At 49.3% G+C, this 26,876-nt stretch overlaps 6 protein-coding genes across 8 annotated transcripts; 4 read left to right on the top strand and 2 right to left on the bottom strand.

Moving 5' to 3' along the window:
* Positions 1-1,508: 1,508 nt before the first annotated feature.
* Positions 1,509-2,460, top strand: LOC103972186 (FCS-Like Zinc finger 3-like). Its single transcript, XM_065088726.1, has 2 exons — positions 1,509-1,955; positions 2,025-2,460. The coding sequence occupies exons 1-2, from the start codon at positions 1,717-1,719 to the stop codon at positions 2,215-2,217; spliced, it is 432 nt and encodes a 143-aa protein (XP_064944798.1). The 5' UTR covers positions 1,509-1,716; the 3' UTR covers positions 2,218-2,460.
* An 855-nt stretch (positions 2,461-3,315) lies between these two features.
* LOC103972184 (eukaryotic translation initiation factor) lies at positions 3,316-5,800 on the top strand. Its single transcript, XM_009386419.3, has 2 exons — positions 3,316-3,775; positions 3,879-5,800. Exon 2 carries the CDS (start codon positions 3,935-3,937, stop codon positions 5,711-5,713), a length of 1,779 nt encoding a protein of 592 aa, XP_009384694.2. The 5' UTR covers positions 3,316-3,775; positions 3,879-3,934; the 3' UTR covers positions 5,714-5,800.
* LOC103972641 (phospho-2-dehydro-3-deoxyheptonate aldolase 2, chloroplastic-like) lies at positions 5,756-6,907 on the top strand. The gene is made up of 4 exons (XM_065088539.1): positions 5,756-5,797; positions 6,138-6,422; positions 6,535-6,728; positions 6,787-6,907. The coding sequence occupies exons 1-4, from the start codon at positions 5,756-5,758 to the stop codon at positions 6,905-6,907; spliced, it is 642 nt and encodes a 213-aa protein (XP_064944611.1).
* An 8,777-nt stretch (positions 6,908-15,684) lies between these two features.
* Positions 15,685-17,531, bottom strand: LOC135597669 (uncharacterized). Its single transcript, XM_065090931.1, has one exon. The coding sequence runs from the start codon at positions 17,389-17,391 to the stop codon at positions 16,948-16,950; it is 444 nt and encodes a 147-aa protein (XP_064947003.1). The 5' UTR covers positions 17,392-17,531; the 3' UTR covers positions 15,685-16,947.
* A 753-nt stretch (positions 17,532-18,284) lies between these two features.
* On the bottom strand, positions 18,285-23,562 carry LOC135597667 (GATA transcription factor 26-like). 3 transcript variants are annotated; one of them, XM_065090926.1, is made up of 8 exons: positions 22,954-23,560; positions 20,756-21,121; positions 19,867-20,266; positions 19,659-19,731; positions 19,459-19,562; positions 19,187-19,373; positions 18,990-19,110; positions 18,285-18,851 (listed from the first exon to the last, which is right to left on the bottom strand). In XM_065090926.1, exons 1-8 carry the CDS (start codon positions 22,991-22,993, stop codon positions 18,544-18,546), a joined length of 1,599 nt encoding a protein of 532 aa, XP_064946998.1. In that variant the 5' UTR covers positions 22,994-23,560; the 3' UTR covers positions 18,285-18,543. The 3 variants fall into 3 exon arrangements, with proteins under 3 accessions (XP_064946998.1, XP_064947000.1, XP_064947001.1); XM_065090928.1 differs by lacking the exon at positions 20,756-21,121 and having other exon boundaries at positions 19,867-20,278; positions 22,954-23,562; XM_065090929.1 differs by lacking the exon at positions 20,756-21,121 and having other exon boundaries at positions 22,954-23,562.
* Positions 23,563-24,854: 1,292 nt separating this feature from the next.
* Positions 24,855-26,708, top strand: LOC135597666 (nucleoside diphosphate kinase 1). The gene is made up of 4 exons (XM_065090925.1): positions 24,855-24,999; positions 25,137-25,185; positions 25,271-25,502; positions 26,438-26,708. Exons 1-4 carry the CDS (start codon positions 24,949-24,951, stop codon positions 26,550-26,552), a joined length of 447 nt encoding a protein of 148 aa, XP_064946997.1. The 5' UTR covers positions 24,855-24,948; the 3' UTR covers positions 26,553-26,708.
* The last annotated feature ends 168 nt before the right edge of the window (positions 26,709-26,876 follow it).

Below are 26,876 nucleotides of genomic sequence, written 5' to 3'. Positions count from 1 at the left end.
ATCAACTCCATTTCAGGTTGGTTCTTCTCTAGGCAGCCATTTCAAAGACCACATCATGGCATTTACACTGTGTGTAGACAAAGCTCGTCATCCGTGAGCTGTAACCATGTCATCCGAAATGGACCGGTGAACCTGCACCCAAGTTTGGGACCTTCGTGCGATGGAAACTCCACGGATCATTGTCCTGTCCACAGAAAACGCACTTGGATGCCACACAGCTTGTGACCGTCCTCCTCCTCGGTCCTGAGCAATAGTACAGTACTGCGTGCACAGGAGAGCCATCTCAGGAGCAGTAGTGATATGTGCAGGAAATTAATTGTTGCCAAGGATCACTTGCTGTCGAAGCAAACTCCATGTGCTCTCCCCCACTCGAGCCATTAAACTCTTCGCATTTGATTCTTCTGTACCAAGCGACCCACTGTCTGCAGCGCCATGGCCAACCATGTCTCCCTTCCTTTTTCACAGTATTAGGTTAACAAGTGCAGTGAGTGTATCTCACAAGGAAGACGAAAAAGGAGAGAGAGATGGTATGTATGTCTGCGGTCGAGGGGACCCACGCGTGCAAACCTGCTCTTGCACGCGTGAGTCAGCTGTCGAGGAGGTCGTATCCGCGATGGCTACAATGCCACTTGTGCGTCTTCGATTTGGCTTCTCACCACAAGTTTCTTTTCTCTTATTTTCCTCATTTATAATATTTTCCTAATATTATTAAAAATATTAAAAATATAATATAAAAAAAATCATAAAGAGAAATAAAATAGATGACTGAGGGTATGCGGAAAAAAAAAGGTACACGATTAAAATAATCTAAAAATGGGAGTTACTTTTCACAAAAACAAAAAAAAACTTTTCTCGAGAATTCCCTCTTTATATTAACTTAAGGTGGGCCCAACCGTCCCGAAACAGGGAGGGGCTTGCTCGGTCGGTCGGTCGGTCTTGCTTACGTGCGTCGTGGCCTCGAGCGAGTGGGGCCGGGGTGGGGCCCAAGCCTTCTAATCGATCGACCAAATAATTAACGACGCGAACAGCTCATCGTGTTTCGTGCGGGCGCCCGTGTCACATGCCATTGTGGGTGGTCCCCAGCCACACCTATCCCCGCAATCAATCTCGTGAGCCCCATCTGAGAATTCAATTATATATATATATATATATATATATATTATTGGAGAAAGAAAAAAGGGCTTTGAGATGAACAAAGACGCATAATGATGAAAGGGAACAAATCATTGATTGGTGCCTCCCGATCTGTCGTCGCTCCACTCATGCATCTATTAATCTTGCTACCTGCAATTATTGCGGCATTGTAGGTCCGAATCTTAAAGAAAGTGTTGGCGTTTAGAGCATCAGTTTTTTATATTTATAACGTTAAAAGCAAAAATGAAAGCCAATATGTCGAAAAACTAACTCAATTAGCTTAATTGTTCGAAGATTGACTCTCTCTCAATCACAACTATTATTGGCATTTGTATTGCCTTTCCTCCTCCTCCTCCTCCTCCTCCTCCTCCTCTCTCTCTCTCTCTCTCTCTCTCTCTCTCTCTCTCTCTCTCTCTCTCTCTATAATAACCTCTGACGCCACCCCCGACCTCTCCACGCCACTCCCTGCTTCCACCGTCCATCGAGAATACAAAGCGAGGAACGCACCCAATTACGACGACAAGCACGGAAAGAAGAAACGAAAGAGAGGTCTCCTCCTCCTCCTCCTCAGTCCTCATCCGCATGGAGCCCTTTTCCATCTTGTATTCTTCTTCTTCTGATCTGGAGGCCGGATGGGGTCCTCCCTACGCCCACCCGACGCCGCCCTCCCCCCACGGTTCCGCCGGAGGAGTGGCGAGGCCTCGGACGCCCACGTACAGGTTCTTTTGTGTCGACGTCGACGGCCCACCGCACCACTTCTTGGACTCGTGCTTCCTCTGCCGCAAGCCCCTCGCCGGAAACCGCGACATCTTCATGTACAGGTAATTAGCTTCTTCTTTGTCTTCTTTCTATCCACTGATGGGTACTGACGTCGCGGGGGTCGCATGCAGAGGGGACACGCCGTTCTGCAGCGAGGAATGCCGGCTGGTGCAGATCGAGATGGACGAGGGGACGGAGCAGAGCAGGAAGCACTCTCTCAAAGCTTCCTCCTCGACGGACTCGAACAAGGCCGGCGCGGCCACCAGCCCCTCAAAGTCTCACGAGGCCCACGCAAGGACCGGCACCGTTGTGGCTGCAGGTTGAGAACCAACCATATACACCACACGACACGCTGCATTGAAGGAAGAAAAGCAACAGCGAGCGCTGTGCGTAGGCAAAACCACTGAAGCATAGCGGAACCATATGGGCAGGTGGCTCAGAAATCCGCAGAAGAACGTGATTCTTCTTTCTTTTTTGGAGAGAGAGACTATGAGAGGAACTCTTTTCCCTTTCTTTTTCCCTTTTCTTTTTCTTCTGGAATAAAAGAAATCAGCCCGAGTTACGCAATGACTTACGTTAATCGCCAACACCTCCCGTTCGTCGAGGCAACTCGTTCTTTAGGGTGCAGGAAAAGCTCCGTGTGACTATGTGAGGGGAGATCGGTAGCTCTTCAGCTGGTGTCCTCTGTCTCTCATCATCCTTGCGCAAGGAGAACGCAGAATCCCATGCGGCGGGGACCGAGGACTGCCGCCTTGGTTCAGTGGAGTGGGGACAGAGCGTGGGTCTTCAGATTATGTAGTCACCCACCATGTCTCCTCTCTCTCTTTCTCTCTCTCTCTCTCTCTCTCCTAGTTGTAAAGGGCTGGACTATAGTGACCAATAATTGAGAGCATATTAATTATATGGCCAAATGCTGTGCATAAAGCTCAGAGTTGACGGCATCATTGTCAATAGCTACATGTATGTAATCTAATATGGGCTTAACTGTATTGCACAGTGCCGGGCTTTACATTCTCTGCCAAGCCTGGCCCAATGTTCAAGAAGTATATATATATATATATATATATGTATATATGTATATATATGTACACATACATATGTATATACACACATTAATTTTCTATTATACAAGGCATCTACTTCCTTCTCTTGCATGTTAGTGTTGAGACTATAGGGAAGAACAAGGCCTTGTTCTTCAGCTTTATACTAAAATGGAAGTCAGGATGGTATGACTATCTGTAAACAGACAAGACAGCAATCGAAGAAGAAATGATACAACGCGTGATTCACATGCTCTTCATGCTCATGGCCAAGAAATCCAAGTTGAGATCCAACAAAGATGATAGGTTTTGTGAAGGAACGGGTATTTGTACTGTTCCTGGTGGACTCGTGTGTCGTCATGTACTGCTGCATGGCGCATGTCATGCATCGGTCTATCATACTGTAACCTTCGTCCTCTCCTTTCCTTGCGGTGCAAGAAAACCCTGATCGCTTGCTTTCACCGATAAGTATCTCGACGCCCACCTTTCCTCTTTCTCTCGTGTAGCGCTGTTGATCACCCTCGCTCTGGTCGCGACATCCCACCATGGGGAATCGCCCCCTTTGAGCTCTTAGATGAGCGATCGGATGCCTCTTCACTCTCTGATTGCCCCTCACTGACAAAGAAATTTCTTCTCCGATCGCCTGCGGAATCCGTGGGCAAGGTTGAAGCTTGATCTGGCGAAGGTCGATGGTTTCTTCTTCTTTGTTCGTTCGCGTCTTGGTCTCTTCTTCTTCTATCAGATGTGACCCAGTCGTCGATTAGGCAGGCAAATCCGACCAGCTTCCATGATGTTTCTTCTTCTTCCTCGGTGCTGCTTCCCTCGTTGTTAACGAAGCGAAGGTGCCATCTTTTCTCTGTTTTTTTTGTATGGGGTCGGTGTGTTTCATTGATTCGGATCGAATGGTTTCAACAAAGATGGAGTTTTTGACGTCTGTCTCTGTAGCTTCAAGCGATCAGGGTCGATCCTACAATCGCGAGTTCTGAAGCAAGTAGTGCACCATGGATGATGAAAAATGCATGGCGCAGGGTAGTCCTGATGCGGACTGGTCGGGGCGTGAAACTGGTTCGCAACAAGGTTTATTGCCCTCTCCCTCTCCCTCTCCCCAAACACCTTGGCAGGTCATGCACAAAGCCGAGAACAAGTATGAAGTCGGCAAAATTGCTGATAAGGAAGAGGCGATACAAAGGCGAGTGAGAGCCATCCTTAACAAATTGACACCTCAAAATTTTAGAAGACTCTTTGCCCAGATCAGAGGTGTTAACATCGACAACGCACTCACTCTTACCGGTGCCGTCTCACAGATCTTTAACAAAGCTCTGATGGAACCAACCTTTTGTGAAGTGTATGCCACCTTCTGCCTTCATCTTGCTGATGTACTACCTAGGTTTAGCGAAGGGATTACGTTTAAGAGGCTGCTCGTGAACAAATGCCAAGAGGAATTCGAAAGAAGGGAGCGGGAAGAAGCCGAAGGTCACAAAGTTGAGATGCAGCAGTCTGAGGCGGAAAAGGAAGAGAGGAGGCTTCTTGCTCGCATGCGTAGACTTGGTAATGTTCGGTTGATCGGGGAATTGTACAAACAGAGGATGCTGACTGAGAGAATCATGCATGAGTGCATCAAGAAGCTGTTGGGGCAGCATCGTGATCCCGACGAGGAAGATGCTGAAGCATTGTGTGTGTTGATGAGTACCATAGGTGAGACGATCGACCGCCCGAAAGCAAAGGAGCATATGGATGCATATTTTGATACGATGACAGCCTTATCAACAAATCAGAAGTTGTCGTCGTCGCGAGTTCGATTCAAGCTGAGAGATGCGATTGATCTTAGAAAGAACAAATGGCAGAATACAAGGATCAAGGAGCCATCAGGTGTTCCTTGGGCGCGCCGTCGCATGGTCGGCACTATGGATGGTGGAAAATGCACGGCGTGGCGGCGACATTCGCCTGGTGTCCCTCGAACGCGTTGGCAGGTCAAGCACAAAGCTGAGATGAAGTATGAAGTAGGCGGAATGACCGATGACGAAGAGGCAAAGCAAAGACGACTAAGAGCCATCCTCGAGAAACTGACACCTCGAAATTTTGAAGAACTCTTTGTGCAGGTTGAGGAGATCAACATCGACAATGCGGTCACTCTTACTGGCTTCGTCTCTCAGATCTTTGACAGAGCCTCGATGGAACCAGCCTTGTGTGAAATGTATGCTGGTCTCTGTTCTCGTCTCGCCGGCGTGCTGCCTCATTTCAACGAAATGGATGAACGTATTACCTTCAAAAGACTTCTTCTGAACAAATGTCAAGAGGACTTTGAAAGAGGGGAGAGAGAACAGCATGAAACAAACAAAGTTGAAGGTAATGTTCGGTTGCTCGGGGAATTGTACAAAAAGAAGATGTTGACCGAGAGAATCATGCATGAGTGCATCAACAAGTTGCTGGGGCAGCATCAGAATCCTGCGGAGGAAGATGTCCAAGCATTGTGCAGATTGCTGGGTGTGATTGGGAAGACGATAGACCACCCCAAGGCCAAGGAGCATGTGGATGCATATTTTGACATGATGGCAAAGCTATCGACCAATCAGAAGCTGTCTTCACGGACTAGATTTATGCTGAGAGATGTAATTGATCTTAGAAAGAACAAATGGGAAGCAAGAAGGAAAGAGGAGGAGCCAAAGAAGATCGATGTTGGTTCGACTGATTCTGATATGCCAACCATGGAGGCTGACTCTGTTCCTAATTCGGCTCTTCCGGACATGGCACAGCAGGAATCTAAAGCTCAGGATATTTGAATCTAAATATATCCTTCGTGTTTTGGTAGTCTGAATCCCGTAATGCATAGGATTGCTATCAGAAGAATTATAGATAATATTTTGGTGTATATATTTCCAATAATTAAATAATTTTATTTGTAAAAAAAAACTATAATTAAAAAGATAAAGATACAATGGACCCAAAAGGTATAATTAAAGTCACCTTCCGGTAACTGGACTCCAACGTCTACGTATATATACCCCTCAAACCCGCCAATTTGAACCGCTACTTCTTCCTTCTCCTTCACTGGCGGCGCTCACCGCGTACGCCACTCTCATTTCCACCTCCACCACTAACAGCCGGCGCGCTTCCTTCTCGTCTGCTACCACCCCGATCGTCTCAGTCCTGTCAGTGGGAGGAAAGGAGAGGTGTTCCTCCACGGTTTGGGCGCCGGACAGCTAGAGGTCGAAGCCGGTGCTCCAGATCCCGGCGTATCCGGACCCGGTGGAGTTGGATTCGGTCCTCCGGAGCCTGGAGGCGTGCCCGCCGCTGGTGTTCGCTGGCGAGGCGCGGAAGCTGGAGGAGAGGCTCGCCGAGGCTGCGTTCGGCCGTGCGTTCTTGCTTCAGGGGGGCGACCGCACCGAGAGCTTCAGGGAGTTCATTGCCGACGAAATAAGGGACACGTTTAGGGTTTTGTTGCAGATGGGCCTCGTCTTGACCTTCGGAGGACAGATGCCCACGATCAAGGTACCATCTTTCCTTCTTACTTCCATTTGAATCGAATGCTATGTTTCTAATAACAAAACCTCGATCCAGCACAGTCGAAACAAGAGACGGTGTGAAACTTCCCATTTATCAGGGAGACATCATTAACGGTGATACCTTCGATGAAAAGGGTCGAGAGCCAGATCCAAGACGGCTGCTGAAAGCCTACAGCCAGTCCGCAGCAACCTTGAATCTTCTTGGAGCATTTGCGACCGGTGGCTATGCATCCATTGACAGAGTCACCGAGTGGAACCTTGGTTTCTTGGATCGCCGCGAGCAAGGAGTCAGGTGATTTGTCATCTTCTTGTTTCTTCCGTTTTCCTACTGTTCTTGCATGTTCCCTTAGCTCTTATGAGCATGGCTTTCAACAGGTCCATTTTCCTACTGTTCTTCTGTACAAGTCTCATGGTTTGCAAGCTACAGTCATCTCAATATCTCACAACTCCGTTCAATATGCCAAACCATAGACGATGACGATTAACCATTTCCCAGTTCTGAATTCCCTTATCGAAATTGATAGGGGTAAAAATGGCGATGTGACACGAGCCAGCACGCCAGGTAGACACACTATCCGAGGAGGCAAGCACTGACGCAGACTCGACATCTGCCGACGTCACCAGCCCTCAGTCAATCACTTCAGCTTTGACCTCGTGCGCTCGGTCGAGGCACAGGAGCACACCGACCGAGGCTCGCCATACCCTGCAGCAGCTCGGCCTCCCACGCAGCCCCAGTGGCAATGTCAGACGCCACCAAAGGTACAGTCCTGCCCTGCAAACGGGCACATCAGGTAACACCCAAGCTCGTCTATAAATACCCCCAAGTCCCAAACAAAGGGGGGGACATACACTAGAAAGCACTTCTCTTTCTCTTCCTCCGAAACCCCCTCCGCATCCTTCTCTAACTTGATCGTCGGAGGGGTCGGGTCGAGCACCCCACCCGACTTGTGTGCAGGTACGAAGACGGTGACGCCCCTTCCCGGAGCCTCCTCCCGACCCGAACCGCCGACCCGCCGACCAGAACAACCGATCCCGAACCACGGTGCCCGATCGTAGGGGGACCCCGAGGGACGTCGCCCGAGATCCCCGACATCCGGACCCTAGAACCGAGCCGCGTCGGCCCCGAGGCCACGGCTTAAAAGTTACTTACCGTAACAGATTGGCGCTAGAAGGAGGGCCCAGATGTCAGGTGACCAGCGAGTCCACCCCGGCGAATCCTCACCCGCTAGGTTCCCCGCCTCGGGGGAACACCCCCCGCACGACGGAGCCCGCGACGAACGCCCCGCAGCGGTAGCAGAACGCTACTGGCAACTGTTCAATGACCCAGGCTTGACGCCTCCCGACGGCGCCCCTGCTGGCCTGCCATCAGTATCACCCGAGGCTTTCCATGACCTCGCCCATCAGGTCCGGACCCTAACCGGCATGATCCAGATCATCATCCCGATCGTCTCCCAATGGACCCCCTCGCACACGACTCGACCCTCGCCACAACAGGAGACCCCTGTCCAGACTCACGTACCACTCCCTGAGCTCCCCGTCTCACCTCAGAACCCCGCAACTCGGCCGAGGAGCCGAGAAGCGGAAAACACGCCGAGTCGACCCGAGCCCGACGCTCCGACCGCTGACTCGACTAATGCCCTGCGGGCTCAGCTGCGCCTCGTCAGTCAAAGGCTCGACGAGGTACAACAGGAAGTCCACAAGTCAAAAGGAGAGCCCGGGGTGGACGGACGTCAAGCATCCCCGTTCACCCCCGAGATACAAGAGCAGGCGATCCCGTCGCACTTCCGCCTTCCCTCCCTGGACGCGTACGACGGCGCCACCGACCCGACAGACCACGTGGCCGCCTTTCGCGCCCAGATGGCATTATTCGGAACTTCCGATGCCCTGATGTGTAGGACATTCCCCACGACTCTCCGGGGGCCGGCCCGCACATGGTACAACGGCTTGAAGCCAGGGACCGTCGCCTCCTTCGACCAGCTCGCCAAAGATTTTCAGCTTAACTTCCTGGCGTATGCCCGACCCAAGCCATCCATGGCGTTGCTCCTCGGGCTCAATCAGAAGGAGGACGAGCCCCTCTCCCATTTCGTGAACCGATTTACGACCCAAATCCATGGACTGTCGGACGCTCACCCCTCTTTCTTGATGCAGGCATTTATGACAGGCCTCCGACCCTCCAGATTCTTCTGGTCGCTCGTGGAGCGACCCCCCATCACGGTTCCCGAGATGCTCCAGCGTGCTAGTCAGTTCATCGCAGCGGAGACTTGGATGGCCGGAAGGCGAGAGGAACACAAAAAGGTTAAGTCGGAGCCACCCCAACAGCAACCGCCCGCCGCCTCTCGACGAAAGTTGGACAGACCTGACCCAAGGCCCCCTCTTCCCGCCTTGAATTCTTCTCGGACTGAAATATTCCTACACGAGAAGGAGAAAGGACTGCTCAAAGACCCTCGCCCGATGAGGAACCCGCGGGAGCTCGCGGACCGATCAAGATATTGCCGATTCCATCGGCAGCACGGGCACGACACCGAGCAGTGCTACGAATTGAAGAGACAAATCGAGGAGCTCATCCTCAGGGGACACCTCGGCCAGTACCTCCGGCCGAATAAAGAACGGTCTCCTCGCCCGGAGGGCCCCGTCGAGCGGCACATCGACGTGATAGCCGGGGGTCCTGCATCAGGAGGAGGCTCTACGTCAGGCAGGAAGGCGTATGCTCGAGCCGCCCCCGAAGCCTCAGGGCACGAGCTGGAGCCCGAGATTACCTTTCCAACCGGAGCTACCGAGCAACCCGACCACGACGACGCCCTGGTAATATCCGCCAGGGTAGCCAACGCACATATGAGGAGGATCATGGTCGACACAGGGAAACCTAAGCCCGATGTGCTCAGCGCTCACCGGTTTTACGGGAGATTCAATATCGCCCTTGGGGTCCATTTCCTTGCCCTTGACCCTGGGGACCCCGCCGAGGTCGAAGACGTTGATAACCACTTTCCTGGTAGTCGACCTCCCTACCGCTTACAATGCCATACTCGGTCGGCCAACCCTCAACAAAGTCAGAGCGGTCGTCTCGACCTACTACCAGACCATCAAATTCCCGACTCACGATGGAGTCGGAGAAGCCACAGGAAGCCCCCAAGAATCCCGGCGGTGCTACCTTACCGCCGTATCATTGGGCAAGAAAACCAGGACCAAGTCACCCCTGGCAGATCCGCGGGAAACAAAAAGACTGACTCCTCATCCCCAGCCGACGGGATCCACCGTCGACATTCCCTTGGTAGAAGCCCGACCAGACCAGACCGTGAAGGTCGGATCCGAACTACCTGAGCAAGAACGGGAACAACTCGTCGGTCTCCTACGGGAAAATGCCGACGTCTTCGCCTGGTCCCCGTCGGACATGACAGGCGTCGACCCAGAGGTCGTGGAACACCACCTCAACATCCCGCCTGACGCCCGCCCGGTAAAGCAAAAGGCTCGGTCCCAGGCTCCCGACCGACAGCGCGCAATACAAGAGGAGGTGGACCGGCTCCTGGGCGCAGGCTTCATAGAAGAAACCAAGTATCCCCAGTGGCTGTCCAATGTAGTCCTCGTGAAGAAACACAATGGAAGCTGGAGGATGTGTGTTGACTACACCAGTCTCAACGACGCATGCCCTAAAGACTGCTATCCCCTCCCGAGGATCGACCAGCTGATCGACGCGACAACCGATCACGCACGACTCTCTTTTATGGACGCCTACTCAGGGTACAACCAGATTAGGATGGCACCCGGGGACAGAGAGCACACGGCCTTCCTTACCGATCAAGGCGTATACTTCTACAAAGTCATGCCGTTCGGGCTGAAAAATGCCGGGGCCACATATCAGAGGACGGTAAACAAGATGTTCTCCCATCAAATAGGGAGAAACATGGAGGTCTACGTAGACGACATGATCGTGAAAAGCCGGGAGGCCATAACACACCTTGCCGACCTAGCCGAGGCCTTCGCCACGCTACGCAGGTACGGCATGCGACTCAACCCCACAAAGTGCGCCTTCGGCGTCACCTCCGGGAAGTTCCTCGGGTTCATCGTGCACGAGAGAGGAATCGACGCTAACCCGGAGAAGGTTCAATCTATAATCAATATGCAGTCTCCTCGGACGGTCAAAGACCTGCAGCGACTTAACGGAAGACTCGTCGCTCTGTCTCGCTTCCTCGCCCGATCAGGCGATCGCTGCCTCCCATTCTTCAAGGCGCTCAAGAGCCCGCGAAGCTTCCAGTGGACACCAGAATGCGAGGAGGCTTTCGAACAAATAAAACAGCACATGGCCAGCCTCCCCCGGCTCACCTCCGTCTCCCCGGGTGAGAAGCTGCGCCTCTACCTGGCGGCCTCCCAGCATGCGGTCAGCTCCGTCTTGGTCAAGGAAAGCTCCGGCCAACAACTCCCGATTTACTACGTCAGCCACATCCTAAGCGGGCCTGAGGAGCGCTACCCTCCAATAGAGAAACTCGCGCTCGCCCTGGTGCTCTCAGCTCGGAAGCTGCGCCCCTACTTCCAGGCACACCCGGTGGAAGTCATCACCGACCAACCCCTTCGGCAGGTCTTAACAAAATTTGATGTCGCAGGACGGCTCCTCAAATGGGCGGTGGAGCTCGGCGAACATGACATAAGCTACCTGCCCAAGACCGCCATCAAGGCCCAGGTGGCAGCCGACTTCATTGCGGAGCTGACACAGCTAGAGAACGCAGGCCCCGAGCAAGCTCCCGAAGCTTGGACCCTGCACGTTGACGGCTCGGCCAACCCAAAGGGCGCCGGCGCAGGGCTGGTCCTCCTCGCCCCCGATGGACGCTCGTTCGAGCGATCCCTTCGGTTCGGATTCAAAGCCACCAACAACGAGGCGGAGTACGAGGCGCTCCTGGCAGGGCTGGAACTGGCCCTCGAGATGCAGGTGGCCGCGATACGCGTCCTCACCGACTCACAACTTGTGGCCGAGCAGCTCAACGGCGGATACGAAGCTCGGGACACGACCATGGCGAAATACCTGGCACGGGTAAGGGACCTAACTGCCAAGTTTCGCTATTTCACATTGTCCAGCGTTCCGAGGGAGGAGAACGAGCGGGCCGACGCACTAGCTAAGCTGGCGTTAAAACCAGTCGCCGAAACACGACCAGAGATCGAGGAGCTCCCTACCCGCGCCGTCGAAATGGCAACTACAGCCCCAGGCGACGCTCCGGCCACATGGGTACAAGAGTTGCTGCGCTTCAAGCAAGATGGAACCCTCCCCCTCGACGAAGTCGCGGCTCAGCGCCTGCGTCGCACGCACGCGTGGTACACCGTGGAGTGTGGGCGCCTCTATAAATGATCCTTCACCTACCCCCTCCTGTGATGCTTAGAGCCAGACGAAGCCCAGATGGTCCTAACAGAAACCCACGAGGGGATATGCGGAGAGCATATCGGCGGGCGAACCCTGGCACACAAGGTACTCCGTCAAGGCTACTACTGGCCGACCATGTCCCAAGACGCCAAAGCCTACGTCCGGCGGTGCAGTTCGTGCCAGCAGCACGCCCGCACACCCCGACAGCCCTTGGCCCCGCTCAGCCCCATCGACTGCGCATGGCCATTCGCACAGTGGGGGTTGGACTTGCTCGGACCCTTCCCACCAGCCTCCGGACAGCGGAAGTACATAATTGTGGGGGTGGACTATTTCACGAAGTGGGTCGAGGCCGAACCGCTAGCTACAACCACGGAATATCAAATAGAGAAATTCGTGTGGAAGAACCTTGTGACTCGGTTCGGGTTGCCCAGGGCCATCATCACAGACAATGGACCTCAGTTCTCCAGCAGAAGATTCCAAGAATTCTGTGTCGATCATGGCATCCAACTGAGATTCAGTTCGGTGGCCCACCCTCAGACCAATGGACTAGCGGAGGTGACCAACCGGACCATTCTGGACGGACTCAAAAGAAGAGTGACCGCGGCCCGATCGACCTGGACAGACGAACTCCCCAGCGTGTTGTGGTCGCTGCGCACCACCCCCAAAACCGCAACCGGAGAATCCCCTTACAGCCTCGCGTTCGGAACGGAGGCTGTCCTGCCGCCCGAAGTAGCCATCACCACCCTCCGAACACAAAGCTATGACGAGAAGGCTTCGGACGAAGGACTTCGAGTAGCCCTCGATCTGCTGGAAGAACGGCGTGCCAACGCACATGTGAGAGCCCTTTCGTACAAAAGGGCGGTCGCAAAGATTTACAACCGAAGGGTGCGACCCCGACCCATCAAACTAGGCGACCTGGTCCTGCGAAGGACCGAGGTCAGCAACCCGGCCAAGGCACGAGGCAAGTTAGCCCCAAACTGGGAAGGCCCATACCGGGTGACAGAAGTCATTAGAATCGGAACATTCCGACTCACCACAATGGCAGGTCATCCCCTGCCAAGGACTTGGAACGCCCAAAATCTCAAAAAATACTTCCCGTGAAGAAAAATCCGGCTAAAGATGGAGCCAGGCCGAGACACAGACAACCTACTCGAAGGGAAAAACATGTTCATTCAAAAAGCGGGTTACAAAGAGTACAAAGATCATCACCCCTCAGGGGCATCCGGGCTGTCATCAAAGGGAACATCAGATGGCATGCCGACATCCAGGTCCTCGGGGAAGGAACCGAAGGGATCCTCCACAACCTTCGAGCCGGGATTACGCACCCTGAAACGAGCAAGGGCGACCCGATACCCATACTCGTAGGAAACCCGCCCGGTCCGAATAAGGCCGAGCTGGAATCCCGGGGAGCCTTTATAATCCTCGATCAGCTTCTTGTCCCTCCCCGGCCTCTGGCGGATCTCAGCATCAAGAGCCTTCGAAACTCCCCGTGCCTCGGCCCGCGACTCCTCAAGGCGCCGGAGCACCTCGAGGGAGTCCGCCCTTGCCGAGCGAGCCTCGGCCACCGACGCTCTCAGGCTCATCTGGAGCTCCGTATTACGCCCCTCGGACGTCTCTAGCCGCATCTGGAGCTCCGCGGACCGCTCCGTAGATGCTTGGAGCTCCGACCGAAGGCGCACCGCCTCCGCCTCCAAATCCGAAGCGCGTCGCTCGGCCGCCGCAACAGCCTCAGGGCCCGCTCCAGCCCGAGCCTCGTCCGCCTGCTTCCGAAGCTCGGCATTGCGACCGCTCAGGGCAGCGATGACCCGTCCCGCATCACGGACGCGATCCATCAGCGCGGCGGCGTAATGGTTACCCTGGAGAAGCAAAAGGGTCAAAATCAGGCGCCCTAAAACGCACAAGCAGAAGGGCAAGACAACACTTACCCACAACAGCGACTTGGCGGACTTGCTAAGCAGAGTCTCGGAGGATAGAGTATATAAATCCCGAGCTATGTCGGGATGCAGCCCTCCGCGGACGAACCTGGCCGCACAATCACCATCGGCCCACACCCGGCTACCCCGGGTGAGACCGTCCCACCGGCCGACTAGCGGGTCAGTAGCAACGCCGCGCGGAAGAGCGCCCACCTCCCGCGCCAAGTAAAGCTCGCCCGCCTCCCCGAGCGGAAGACAAAGGAGCTCGCGAATGGAGGGCTGGCGAGGCGCCTCCGTTGCCGCATGTCCACTCGGACCAGCCTCGCCCTCTGTCTGACTCCTCGCGGCATGATCCATCGGCGCCACCATGCCCTCAGCCCCCGCCGGCACCATGACACCTCCCGCTGAGGCCGTCACCACCTCAGGACCGTCGCTCGAAAGCACCCGCGCCTTCTTCCTAGGCCGACCGGCCTCGACGTCTACGGGGGCCTCTCTTGCTCCCGCCCGGGTGACAGAAGGCGAGCGGTCTGAAGCAACCGCAGGAGCCTCTACCCCTCGAAGGGCCTCAAGACGCACCATCTCTGCAAGAAAAAGCCAAAAACGACAATCAGCTAAGCGGGCGACCCATGAGCGAAAAAGAACTCCTAAAATCGCCCCAAGGGGTATACCTAGAGACACCGGGCTGAGACCTGCCTCCGCCAACCACCGCTCGGACATGTTTCGAATGGCTCGGGAGGCCGGGAGGATCTCTCTAAGCCTCTGGAGTCCTCGGCGCCCCTCGTCGTCCAAAACTGGGACGGTGTTATCTATTACACGCGCCCCCCAGCGAACCCCAAAACCCCAATCTCCCGGGTGACTGACGAAGAAGAAACGCTCCTTCCACCCCTTGTTGCTGGAAGGGGCCCCGCTCACCCGAAAGCCCGCTCGGGCGGACAAGTAGTAACCCCCCGACCCCTTAGTAAGACGAAAGCAAGAAAGGAAGAGGTCACGGGTCGGGGTTATGCGGGCATAGTGACACTCTCCCAGAAACGCCGCCAGGTAGCGCCACGAGTTCGGCGCCATCTGAGACGGGGAGATACGCCACCAGGAAACACACGAGGTTATGACGGGGTGGAAGGGAAGGCGCAGCCCGGCCTCAAAAGCGTCTATAGTAAGGGCGAAGCCCCTAGGGATTGGGTCATATGCCTGTTGAACGGGCTCAGGAGCACGAAGGACGAACTCCGCCGGGATACCATAACGATCCCGGAGGAAGCTCAGCGACGACTCACCCACGGTAGAGTCATGGTCGTGCGACCACATCAGGGCCTCAAGGGCCCGGGCCGCCCTCTCATCGGATGACGAGGCGGGATTCGGTGAAATCGCCGTCTCCACGGTTTTCGAAGGGGACGAAAGGGAGGAGGAAGACGCCATTTCTCACTGACCTTTAGTAGGGAAAGAGGGAACGACTGATGCAAGACGAGAGTAGGTGCACGAAGCAGCGTGATGAAGACAGATGAAAGAGACCCCAACGGCTAAACCTCAGGCTGCTTATAAGCAGGGCCGCATCCCGCCGAAACGCAACCCCTCGTCTCCCGAAACACGCTTCGAAAACAGAAAAGCATCACCTCGCCTTAAATGAAGTATAACGTGGCTGCCGGCAGCAGCGCGGTGCGAAGGCGCCCAATCATGTCAGCCTCGAAAACCGGCAGCCCCAAAAGGGGGAAACCCTTTACTTCCCCCAGAAGAAAGGCGACCCGGCCTCCTACGCCCAAGTACGTTAAAACAGTCGATCCCCGGCCGCAACCAATCACCAAGCATTACGCCATCCCGAGACACCTGCGCGGTCACCCCACCAGTTGTGTTCCTCGGCCCTCGGCTCTACGCCATCCCGAGACACCTGCGCGGTCACCCCGCCAGTTGTGTTCCTCGGCCCTCGGCTCTACGCCATCCCGAGACACCTGCGCGGTCACCCCGCCAGTTGTGTTCCTCGGCCCTCGGCTCTACGCCATCCCGAGACACCTGCGCGGTCATCCCGCCAGTTGTGTTCCTCGGCCCTCGGCTCTACGCCATCCCGAGACACCTGTGCAGTCACCCCGCCTGTTGTGTTCCTCGGCCCTCGGCTCTACGCCATCCCGAGACACCTGTGCGGTCACCCCACCAGTTGTGTTCCTCGGCCCTCGGCTCTACGCCATCCCGAGACACCTGTGCGGTCACCCCGCCCGTTGTGTTCCTCGACCCTTGACTTCACCTGAGACGCACCCGCACGGCCAGCCCGCCTGCGCTGCGCTCCTCTGCCCTCATCGGTCCCATTGCCCCCGAGTCCATCCCTGCTCGGCCTCCTGACTAAGTTGCGCACCTCGGCTTCGCACTGCTCGAGACACGTTCGCGCGATCAGCCCACCTCAAGTAAGAAGCCATGCATCGTCTCCCCACATGCAAAAACCGACGCATAGCTCCTTTCGGGGGGGGGGCATATGATAGGGGTAAAAATGGCGATGTGACACGAGCCAGCACGCCAGGTAGACACACTATCCGAGGAGGCAAGCACTGACGCAGACTCGACATCTGCCGACGTCACCAGCCCTCAGTCAATCACTTCAGCTTTGTCCTCGTGCGCTCGGTCGAGGCACAGGAGCACACCGACCGAGGCTCGCCATACCCTGCAGCAGCTCGGCCTCCCACGCAGCCCCAGTGGCAATGTCAGATGCCACCAAAGGTACAGTCCTGCCCTGCAAACGGGCACATCAGGTAACACCCAAGCTCGTCTATAAATACCCCCAAGTCCCAAACAAAGGGGGTGACATACACTAGAAAGCACTTCTCTTTCTCTTCCTCCGAAACCCCCTCCGCATCCTTCTCTAACTTGATCGTCGGAGGGGTCGGGTCGAGCACCCCGACCCGACTTGTGTGCAGGTACGAAGACGGTGACGCCCCTTCCCGGAGCCTCCTCCCGACCCGAACCGCCGACCCGCCGACCAGAACAACCGATCCCGAACCACGGTGCCCGATCGTAGGGGGACCCCGAGGGACGTCGCCCGAGATCCCCGACATCCGGACCCTAGAACCGAACCGCGTCGGCCCCGAGGCCACGGCTTAAAAGTTACTTACCGTAACAGAAATTATAATCGTCTATATGTATACATAACAAGTAAGATGTCAAGAAATTGGTAATCGTAAGAAGGAGAGAAAGATTAAAGGGGTAAGAGTGAAAAGGGAGTATAAAATGCAAAACTGTGGGTGCTGTCACTGAGATCCCAATTCGAGATCTTCCTTCTTCTACAGGATCGGCCCCAGTTCGCCACCATTGCTAGCGGCCGTCTCCTCGCCACTGGCCGCCGGATCGTCCTGCGTTCGGAACAAGGCGTGGAGCAGCACGAGCGGCACCCCGACTGCCATGGCGAGCAGGAACTGCGGCACGGCACTCGTCATTACGATCTCGGCGCCGACGACGGCCATCAGGAGCGCGGCGACCAGCCTGCGGTCGACGATCTGGCGGAGGAGGGCGGAATTGGGGAAGGCCTTGAGGAGGGCGCCGTAGAAGAGGGCGAGCTTGGAGGCGGCCATGAGGAAGAGCATGGTGGCGCGGCGGCGGGGGAAGAGGGAGGCGAGGAGGAGGACCCAGAGGAGGAGGGCGTAGTGGAGGTGGAAGGAGCGGGCACTGTCGCGGGCGTGCTCCACGACGGCGGCGGAGCGCCGGAGTACGCCGCCGTAGGTCGCCATTGCCGTCCGGCTCGGCGATTGAGGTTCCCTTTCTCTTTATATTATGCTGAGGAGAAGAAAACCTTTAGACGGCCGAGATGGGGAAGGAAGAATAACGGCACGTACTTTTGATTTTGTTGTCCTTTTTTCTTCTCATTAAAACCTCCTAAAAAGTGGGAGTCGCAATTTATATATACATACAATTAAATATTTATATATTATAATCAGCGATTTTTTAAAATTATTTTATTTTAGACATTTTCTAAACATTTATCCATATTATTGATTTTTTTAAATAATATTTTAAATTAAAAAATATTTAAAGTACTCCTCCTTCCCTCTTCTATCATTGTCTTTTGTTTTACACGTTTACCTCCTTTTCCTTATATCACCTTTGCTCTCATCGAAAAGCATCACACTAGTGGTCGATGAGACTAATCCACATGTAAAGATGCGAGCAACCACGAGAGGGGAGGTGAGATATATATATATATATATATATATACTCACACTCACACACACTCTCTCTCTTTACATCTCATATTGATGTAAAAAAAATCAAATCTTATAAAAATTACATCAGGATGCACCTGATAAAGCTCTCTACGATGCTTAAATTAATGGGCTTTCATGTAAGATTTTAGGCCCATTATCCTCGAGGATATGCCTTAAAGCTAAGGATGATTATATGCCTTCTCCGGTCACAAACATAATTATGTATTACCAAATCCAATCCAACAAATATAAAATGATCATACGTGACGTCGATCACATGACATCGAAACGCCGATCATCAATCACATGACATCGAAACGTCGATCACGCCAAGACATCAACTCGATTACGACATCAAAATATTGTAACGTCAAGGTATCAAACTAAGATGTCGATATATATCGATCATACTCACGACGTCCAGGTGTCAACCACTGATCACGTATTATTCCCATATGACTTGTAGACGTTCAAGTAGGCTGCCCATAGTAGGAGGCACCAGCTTGCAAGAGTGAGCGCGTCAACAAACATTACAGGACTGCAATGCAGGCACAGTGCTAGTGATGAGCACTCGTTTTCTTTATTGGCAATACATACGACCTCTGCACCTCCACCCCTTCACTGTTCACTGTTCACTGTTCACACAAACACCCATCAACTCGGCCACCAATGCCTTGCTCACTTATCATGGTCTGCTTTCTGTTTCCATGGATGATACAGGAGCTCTGCTTCAGCAAATGATGCACCGGAAGTGACATCCAGAAGCAAGTCGCCTTCGGAATCATCAGCGATGGACGGCGGTGGGGGTAAGATGGAGCTCCTATGGGGAGGAGATGCAAAGATTCTTCTTGGACTGAAGCAAGCACCATCATGGTCCACAGAGTCCCCTCTGTCCCAAGGTTCCAGCTGAGTTGAGCATCTTGAAGGAGGATTCATGCCCTCGGATCTGCACACTCTTTTAGGACTTCTCATACTACTCTTCAGGTCTGAAATTGGCAGTACGTATATTACCATAAGATAGAAAACTATTTCATTTTACATGATTCTTGTGATCAAAATTGCCCAGTCAAGCAGGTGGCATTCATATCTTTCATCTGTTCAATAGAAACATCAAAGAATCAAACCTGGATAGTTCTGATTTTGTTTATCCTGATGCCTTTTCATGGATGCCAAGTTAGAAAGACCAGGAAGATTTTGTCGGTTTGATGTTTCGTTTCCTCCTTTTATCTTCTTAGAAGATGCATCCTACAACAATTGAGGTAGCATATCAATCAGAACATGGCACATTCCTTTTATAAGTCATACTAAATTCTCCTTTTACCTTTATCTGTTGATAGTACTCTAACCACTGAAGATTGATGCAATTTAACAGTACAAGCCTCTTCAATGTCCTGCGCTCTTCAGCATTTGCTCCTGACAAGGAGAGATCAAAAACTCCTTCTTGAAGTAGTCGCTGGAAGTACGGTAACGACTTCAAGAATTGGGGACCGGCAAACATGCTTTTGAGGCTGCCAAATCAACAAGAATGTAGTATGATAATGGGAGAACAACTTTAACTCAATAGAAGAATGAAGTTACAGAAATGCAACAGACGTTTCAGGAGGTTTAGCAGTGTCTATAGATGGTAGATATTTCATCAAATGTTGTTGTTCATCATCCGTCAGATATTCCATAAAATTCTCAAAGTTGATGACAACCTACCACGGTAAAATGGCCAAATCAGATCTCACTTGTGTGGGTTACATCAAAAACACTGATACAGATACTAAAAGCCAAAAGAACTATATTCTTACATTTAAATCTGCAGAACTTAAAGGAGAATCTCTATCTTGCAGGATGTTTAAGTTTTCATGTGAACTTTTATCCCTGAAAAGCACAGACACAAAGCATGGACCTTCAGTAGACCAATCAAGTGAATTTTGCAACTATTGAGAGATAAGCAAAGAGCATCTTTTTGAAACAATCACATAGTCTCTTCTTTTTGTTCATGCAAGAAAGTACCTTTTCACAATCTCTTGGGACATTTGTGTCGTAGCAGCAGAATTCAGAAAACTTGTTCTTTTGCTCTCAGTATTTACAGGAGAACCAGAATAACCTTCATTGGTAGTGTATGATTTATCTACTGGAAGTGAGCTAGCTTCAGATTCCTCCTCTACAGATTTTGAATGTGGATGATTTATGAGTACACCTCCATACCCGATCTCAGACGAGCCAAGTGGCGTCCCGCTATCGTAAAGCAGATCATCTTCTGAGATTATTGACAGATTAGAATATTGGTCTTCATGTAATATGGAACATAAGTCCTTTGTGAGCTTTTCAACGGGAGAAGGCTTCGGCCGAGTTACAAATGTCCTCTTCTTCGATGGCACTAGTGAATCCCATACATGTGACTGCACTGAACCTGAAAAACAAACTAAAAAGCTATTGAATGACCATACCTTAATTATGGTGACAAGTTAGAGCCTAACATAGTCTCAATAAGTAAACTAGCTCCACATATTAGACGCTGAAAGTAAAATAGAACTCTTATTGCCGGTTGTCCAGTTCAAGTGTTCCAAAATTTCTGTGTAAAACTAATACATTTCGGTGTCCACATATATCGTCACAGCAATACACAGAATCAAAGGAGAAAATTTAATAAGCGAAAGAAGCTAGTATCGGTCATTTAGCTTCTAATGAATGCATACTTAACGGACTATAGTCTGATCCAAAACTCAGTCCATTTTGTTTTGCTTCCCAAAATACTTTACTTCAAGAAGAAGGGCTGGCACCCCAGTTATCATAAGAAACCCAGTAAATTATACATCTTTGAATTCTCGAAAATAAAAAGCCTGTGGTTTTCCAGAGAGAAAGGTTGCCTAATGTTTAGAATAACAGAAAAGATAGTAACCTGTCACGTCACTTGCATCAGCGGAACCAAATTGTACACAGCTGTCTGAGCCTGATATGGCTGACTCAGAACCGGATCCATTGCTTATAATACCCTTGACAATCTTGTGAAAGTTCTGGTCACAACACTGCATTTCACAGTCACTTCCCAACATACCATCTCTTTGCTTTTCCATTTGCAACTTCTGTTCTTTGGGTTTGAAGGATAAGTTTTTTATTTTTGAGGATTTTAGCCCATCCAAGGCAAAACCTTCGCGAGCATGCTGTGGTACATAGTTCATCAATGAACCTTTGGTCCTCCACCTGGAACCACATGCATTGCATAGAACTGGCTTATCAGATGGTCCATTCCGCCAAAGAGGGGTACCTATTTGATATTAAGCTTCAGCGACCATATGATTGCTTAGGAACACAAATCCTAAAGCTTATTTATGTCAAAGAGAATAGAAAAGTGACATATAAACATAGATTTTCTTGATTAAAACAAGTTTTCTTGCCTTTGAAACAAGCAAAAGTGCATATCTGAAAGGCATAATTAATAAGCTTGTAAATGAAGACATGGATGATGGAACTATGTTAGCAGATGAAACAAAAGCCCAGTGTTCGATCACTATGAAAAGACATGGAAGTACAAAAGCAACAGAAGTAGGAACATAAGAATTATATTGCACGATGTACTTCCAAAAAACCAAACTCTTCTGCACACAGCAATGTAATATACACCCAAGCAGTCCAATAAAAATCAACACACCATGATACAATTTGATAATGACCAACATGACAAACCCTTTTAGATGACTATTTTCTCAGTCTAATCTATAATTCCTATTTTAGGCCATCTCCTTCAAATTGTCATCAAAATCCTAATTATTGTCCATATTTTGGAGAACATTTGAACAAAACAATAGAAAACAGAAATGTTCTCATTCTATGAATACTTTCTATGATCTAGATGAACAAACATGAGATGGTGTGATTATCAGACAAGGAAGAAGTCTTACTAGCAAACAAACAAAATAAACAACCACACGGATGCCACCAATGGACACTTAACTTCTGATTCAAGATTCTAAAAATGTGCCCTGGGTGCTCAAAAAACCATTAGCAAAGACTAAAAAGACAATCGTGGAGTGAATATTCTTTATAAGCAAATGCTTATAAACCGTACATGAAACTTATGGTAAGTAATCAATAAAAGAAGAGCTTAGCTGTCAGCATGATAGAACAATTCTAACAACCGAACAGCGGTTAGCCCGATTGTCTCAGTAAATGAGTTTACAACATGAATGTCGATTGCGAATGTAAACCTAGAAGCAAACCAGCTCTCCCATAAGATGTACTCGAGAATTTTTGTCCTTATTATTGCATTCTCTTGATGTTGTGTAGTATTGAAAACATGCAACTCTTATTCATTTTAGAATGGACCTGAATTTGGAATATACATCGACAAAGAACCTACTAACGTAGCAGGTCCAATGGCATGATATGAAATGTGCCAACAATAGTCAGTGAGTGATGACTCAATTAAGAAACCTATGCTCCCGGCAGAAAAAGAAACCTCACATCTAATTTAACATAATGTGCAAATCCTATTGTGGTAAGTTAAGATATTCCACAAATTTCACAAACTAGAAGCAAGTAATCTACTACCATTCTAAACAAGAGAAAGCATTTTTTTTCGTTTGCCGAATACTAAAACGGGAAGAAGGAAATGCGAAGCGTCTTCAATTCTGCAATCCCAATTGGAGGTCACTGGAATTTACTATAATGTTTTGTACAGCCACCGCAAAAAATTCTTCCTTCTGAGGATAGTTAGTTACAAAGATGCCGAGATTCTTCTAAGAAGCAAATCTGGAGTGACAGAAACTGCAAAGGTAATAAAACGAAGCACAGACATCAATTAGGTTCAATTGATGATATCACATAGGATAAAGTTGAACCTTCTTCCACCTGACCGAGCCAAGCAAAGACCAAGAAGAACATCCAATAATTCTTCAGATGATCACATGGAGCGTTTGCATTCAATAGGTTTTGGTAATGAAATCATACATATATATACACACACAGACATAACAAATAATCACTGTCTCAACAAAAACTTGTTAATTTTAAGAAACTGAAGCATAAAAAAAAAAAAAAAAAAATCAGAGAAGCAAGACAAAGATCCAGAATTGGTCACGGACACGAGTAGCAACTCACTTGTAACTCCACAATGGCAGCAAGGTCCTTGTTTTCCCATGTGTTCCACTCCCTCCCTCTCCCCCTTCTAATCCCAACAGAAATCAGCAACACAGGAAGAAGAAGAAGAAGAAGAAGAAGAAGAAGAAGAAGAAGAAGAAGAAGAAGAAGAAGAAGAAGAAGAAAAGAATTGTGTTTTCATGTGAGAAATTGTGCTAAAACTAGAAAGGCTTCAATAGATTCTTGCAGCCCTCCAAACCAAAAACCACCGGGACATGAAACGACTCAGAACACAGTAACAGCTAGCAGAGGCCCCTTTTCAGAAAAAAACCAACTTTTAGAACTCCAGAATTCTTCTTTCCAGCCCAAGAAGACCACAGAGGGAGGAAAGCAGGAAAGAAAGAGGAAAGACGCTGGAGAAGGGAGAGGAAGGATGGAGGGGGAAAAAGGGAAAGAAATTGCAGGGTGAGATAGGGCGTGCAGGTCAGACTCTGTACAATCCAATGGAAGGGAGGAGTCCACCGAGCAATCAAATTAAATGGCATGGGAAAAGGAGAGGAGGTGAATGGATGGGGGAAGGAGTCCTCCCCTCTCTTTTCTGCGTTGTTTTTTGTTGTGTCTCCCATCACCACCGCCCTCTCTGCCTTGGCTTTGGGGTTAGGATGCTGAGTGACTGACCAAATGTTCCAAACAGCTCATCTTTCTTTTTCTTTTTCTTTTTTCTTTAATTAATATATATATATGTATATATATATATATATATATATATATTAAAATTTAAAAATATCTATAAATATTATAATAATTCATCATATAATTTATTATCATTTATATTATTAATTTAAATTTCTCATCAATTTAAATCGCTAAGATACGTAAAGAATACCAAAAGGTTAAAAAAATATTTTTTGATTAATACTAAGGTGAGTGATACATACATCTATATAATTAATCTTATCATTTTTATCTAATTGACATAGTTTGAATTATCCTTATCAATATATTTATATATAAATTAGACTGTTTGAATTAAAATAAGTATATGAAATAAATATAATGTAGTGGTTTGCACTTATGTCAAGTTTGACCCTAATTTTTGTAGATGGCTATGAACATAAAGTAATTATTGAGAATAAAAGAAGTGGTGGAAAGAATCATAATGTTTGGCTATCCCTACCAAAACCATTTGATTGGAGTATCTAAACTTGAGGCTATTAACTATCTTCTTCTGATTCAAATGCCCTGCTGATGAGTTCTACCTTTAATTTGGCCAAACCTTTTCCCAACCCAAAAGTCATTTTAACTTCAAGTGAATTTGGAATTTAAAATTGATCCCAAGCTTTAAATCGAACAATGAATAGCTAAAATGCATTATGTTGTGCACAGAGAAATGAAAATAAATTGCAATTAAAACGAAACATTCTCGAATCAAAGATATGCTGAACTTAATTAAGCTTAGTATATGTGTTCAACGTGCAAACCTCGAAGCCTTAAAGATATGCTATTTAAAATATGTTAGCTAATATTTGGAAAATTAGATATGTTATGCCATTCGATTCTTTTTCAAGCATTTAGTATAATCTTTAAGGTATTTATTTTATTATTAAAACCAAAACATATAATGAAAGAGAATTAGGAATAAAAAAAATCTAATGTGACAAAGGAAAACATAGGAAAAGTAAAAGTAAAATAACACCGAGTTATTGACGGGGAAAGATTCATCTTCGATAAGAGATCCGATAAGACGAATAAAAATAGATATTATGATCTTACTAACGGGCTTAAATCTGTATGGGCTTTTAAAGGCCCAAAAAACAAGTACCAGAAATAAGCTCAAACAAGAGATATTATTATCGTACTATGGGTCTAACTTGTGATGGGCTGAAGCAGGCCCATAAAGCAAGTACGAGAGAGAGAGAGAGATATAATAGCTTTGCTTTTTGTCTTGTTTTGTTCTTGGTTAGGGTTTTGTTTGCGGCGTCGGCGAGAAAGGAGGGACGCCGATCTATCTCAGAGATGGAGCAGACCTTTATCATGATCAAGCCCGATGGCGTCCAACGAGGCCTGGTAAACCTCCCTTTCTCCCCACCTTTGCCTTTCAGGGCTAATCATTTAGTGGAAGACGGTCGTATCGAATGCTGTAGTCGTCGTTGTAAAGTAGATCGGTACAACGTTCATAGATTTTGTTTCGATTCGTTCGTCAGGTTGGGGAAATCATTGGGCGATTCGAGAAGAAGGGTTTCTACCTGAAAGGTACGGTTTTTGGGTGTCTCGTGTTGCTCTCTTTTGGTGATTTGGAGAAGGAAGATGGAAATTTTGTTTTGGTGCCATAAATCAGGGTTGAAGATGGTGAGCGTGGAGCGCTCCTTCGCCGAGAAGCACTACGCCGACCTCTCCGCGAAGCCCTTCTTTGCCGGGCTCGTGGAGTACATCATTTCCGGCCCCGTGGTTGCGATGGTGTGGGAGGGAAAGAGTGTGGTTGTCACCGGCCGCAAGATCATCGGCGCAACCAACCCTGCCGACTCCGCCCCCGGCACCATCCGTGGGGACTTGGCGATCGAGATCGGCAGGTGATTTCTTTGTCTCTGATTCAGCAAGGCTCATTTTTGTTTGCGTTCTGATATCAAATACATGATATGGATCTCAATTTATCGTATTAATCAAGGATTAACTGCATTATATTCAAGAATGGTGGATGTCTTTTTCTCTTCAATTGACTAAGACCTTAATCAACCACAAGAATTGCTTTGCGATAAACATGACTACGTGCGATTTTTCTTTTGAGTAGGGTGTTTGACTAGATTGCAGCTAGGAAGTTTTTGCTTTACATGCTCACATGATTCTGCATCTCATACTAGTCCAAACACTTTTTTGTTCCCTCTTCCCTTTGGAACTTGTAATTAAATTCCATAATTCTGCATGTGTCTCTCTAAATAGGGAGTTCAATGCATGTTTTGATTGGTCGAAAACCCTTTGGCTCTAATCTACATGGTACGGTCTCTCTGTATGTCGAACTTGGATCCAAGTGGAAGTAGAAGAAGAGCAATAGAAATGTTAAAATGGCGACTCCCGGATGCCTTTGGAGGCCGGCATTACAGGTAGATACTCAAGGAAAAAGGGCTATGAAAGGGTTTGAATTGAATGTCAATTTAGTTTGCTGGAAAATACATGAACGAACGGCATCTACTAAGGACCTAACAAATCGAATGTTCTACTGCTTGTATGTATACATGTAACTTTGTGTGTTGTTCATCTGGCAGTTAAGATGACCGATATTATCAAGATAAAACTTGATGCCACCTGTCTATTTCTTCATGAGTTAGGCAGAGAAGTAGCTGATAAAATTCTTGCTCGCAATCGTCAGTGCTTTTGGATTATAAAACTGTTAGTAGCAAATCATATTTCAGGAATGAAATTGTGGCACCCTATGTTATAAGAAGCAATTTGATTAGAGTTCCCTGATATCTGTAACCACTGGTATGACATATCTGCTGCATTTGTGCAGGAATGTCATTCATGGAAGCGATTCGATCGAGGGTGCGAGGAAGGAGATTGCTCTGTGGTTCCCGGAAGGCATCGCCGAGTGGCAGAACAGCCTCCACCCTTGGATTTACGAGTAGAGATGAGACATATTGTTGCTGTCTCAACTTATCTAAGCTGGGCAGTTTAGACTCTTTAAATTCCTGTAGTAACTGTTTCAATTTGAGAAGTTATGTGGACTCCTGATCGAGTGTTTTACGTTATTTGCAGCTCTGCCTTGCATGGCATTTTTGCTATCGTTGTTGGTTGCTCTTTATGGTCACATTTGTGGTGATTTACTATTTATTTAAGTGTGTGTTTTCAGTAACATCATCTGTAATGGGGAAAAAAAATTATGATTCCAATTTCCAGAGTTGCTCGAATATTTGTAGGTTTGGAGTGGCTTTACTGTGGTGTTTTATATA

This window comes from Musa acuminata, chromosome BXJ1-11 (assembly GCF_036884655.1).
Source record: "Musa acuminata AAA Group cultivar baxijiao chromosome BXJ1-11, Cavendish_Baxijiao_AAA, whole genome shotgun sequence".
NCBI lineage: Eukaryota > Viridiplantae > Streptophyta > Magnoliopsida > Zingiberales > Musaceae > Musa > Musa acuminata.
Note: the sequence above shows the minus strand (reverse complement) of the source record. Positions and strands in the feature narration are given on the sequence as shown.

Bases quoted from the DNA above. Each gene is read 5' to 3' on its own strand.
- LOC103972186 (XM_065088726.1), top strand. From the start codon at position 1,717: ATGGAGCCCTTTTCCATCTTGTATTCTTCTTCTTCTGATCTGGAGGCC. The intron at 1,956-2,024 runs GTAATTAGCTTC...GGTCGCATGCAG, and splicing joins CGCGACATCTTCATGTACAG to AGGGGACACGCCGTTCTGCA.
- LOC103972184 (XM_009386419.3), top strand. From the start codon at position 3,935: ATGGATGATGAAAAATGCATGGCGCAGGGTAGTCCTGATGCGGACTGG.
- LOC103972641 (XM_065088539.1), top strand. From the start codon at position 5,756: ATGCATAGGATTGCTATCAGAAGAATTATAGATAATATTTTG. The intron at 5,798-6,137 runs GTGTATATATTT...CCGGACAGCTAG, and splicing joins GAATTATAGATAATATTTTG to AGGTCGAAGCCGGTGCTCCA. The intron at 6,423-6,534 runs GTACCATCTTTC...CCCATTTATCAG, and splicing joins GACAGATGCCCACGATCAAG to GGAGACATCATTAACGGTGA.
- LOC135597669 (XM_065090931.1), bottom strand. From the start codon at position 17,391: ATGGCGACCTACGGCGGCGTACTCCGGCGCTCCGCCGCCGTCGTGGAG.
- LOC135597667 (XM_065090926.1), bottom strand. From the start codon at position 22,993: ATGGGAAAACAAGGACCTTGCTGCCATTGTGGAGTTACAA. The intron at 21,122-22,953 runs GTGAGTTGCTAC...AATATCAAATAG, and splicing joins CTGCCATTGTGGAGTTACAA to GTACCCCTCTTTGGCGGAAT. The intron at 19,563-19,658 runs GTAAGAATATAG...TTACCGTGGTAG, and splicing joins TAAGTTCTGCAGATTTAAAT to GTTGTCATCAACTTTGAGAA.
- LOC135597666 (XM_065090925.1), top strand. From the start codon at position 24,949: ATGGAGCAGACCTTTATCATGATCAAGCCCGATGGCGTCCAACGAGGC. The intron at 25,000-25,136 runs GTAAACCTCCCT...TTCGTTCGTCAG, and splicing joins ATGGCGTCCAACGAGGCCTG to GTTGGGGAAATCATTGGGCG. The intron at 25,503-26,437 runs GTGATTTCTTTG...GCATTTGTGCAG, and splicing joins TTGGCGATCGAGATCGGCAG to GAATGTCATTCATGGAAGCG.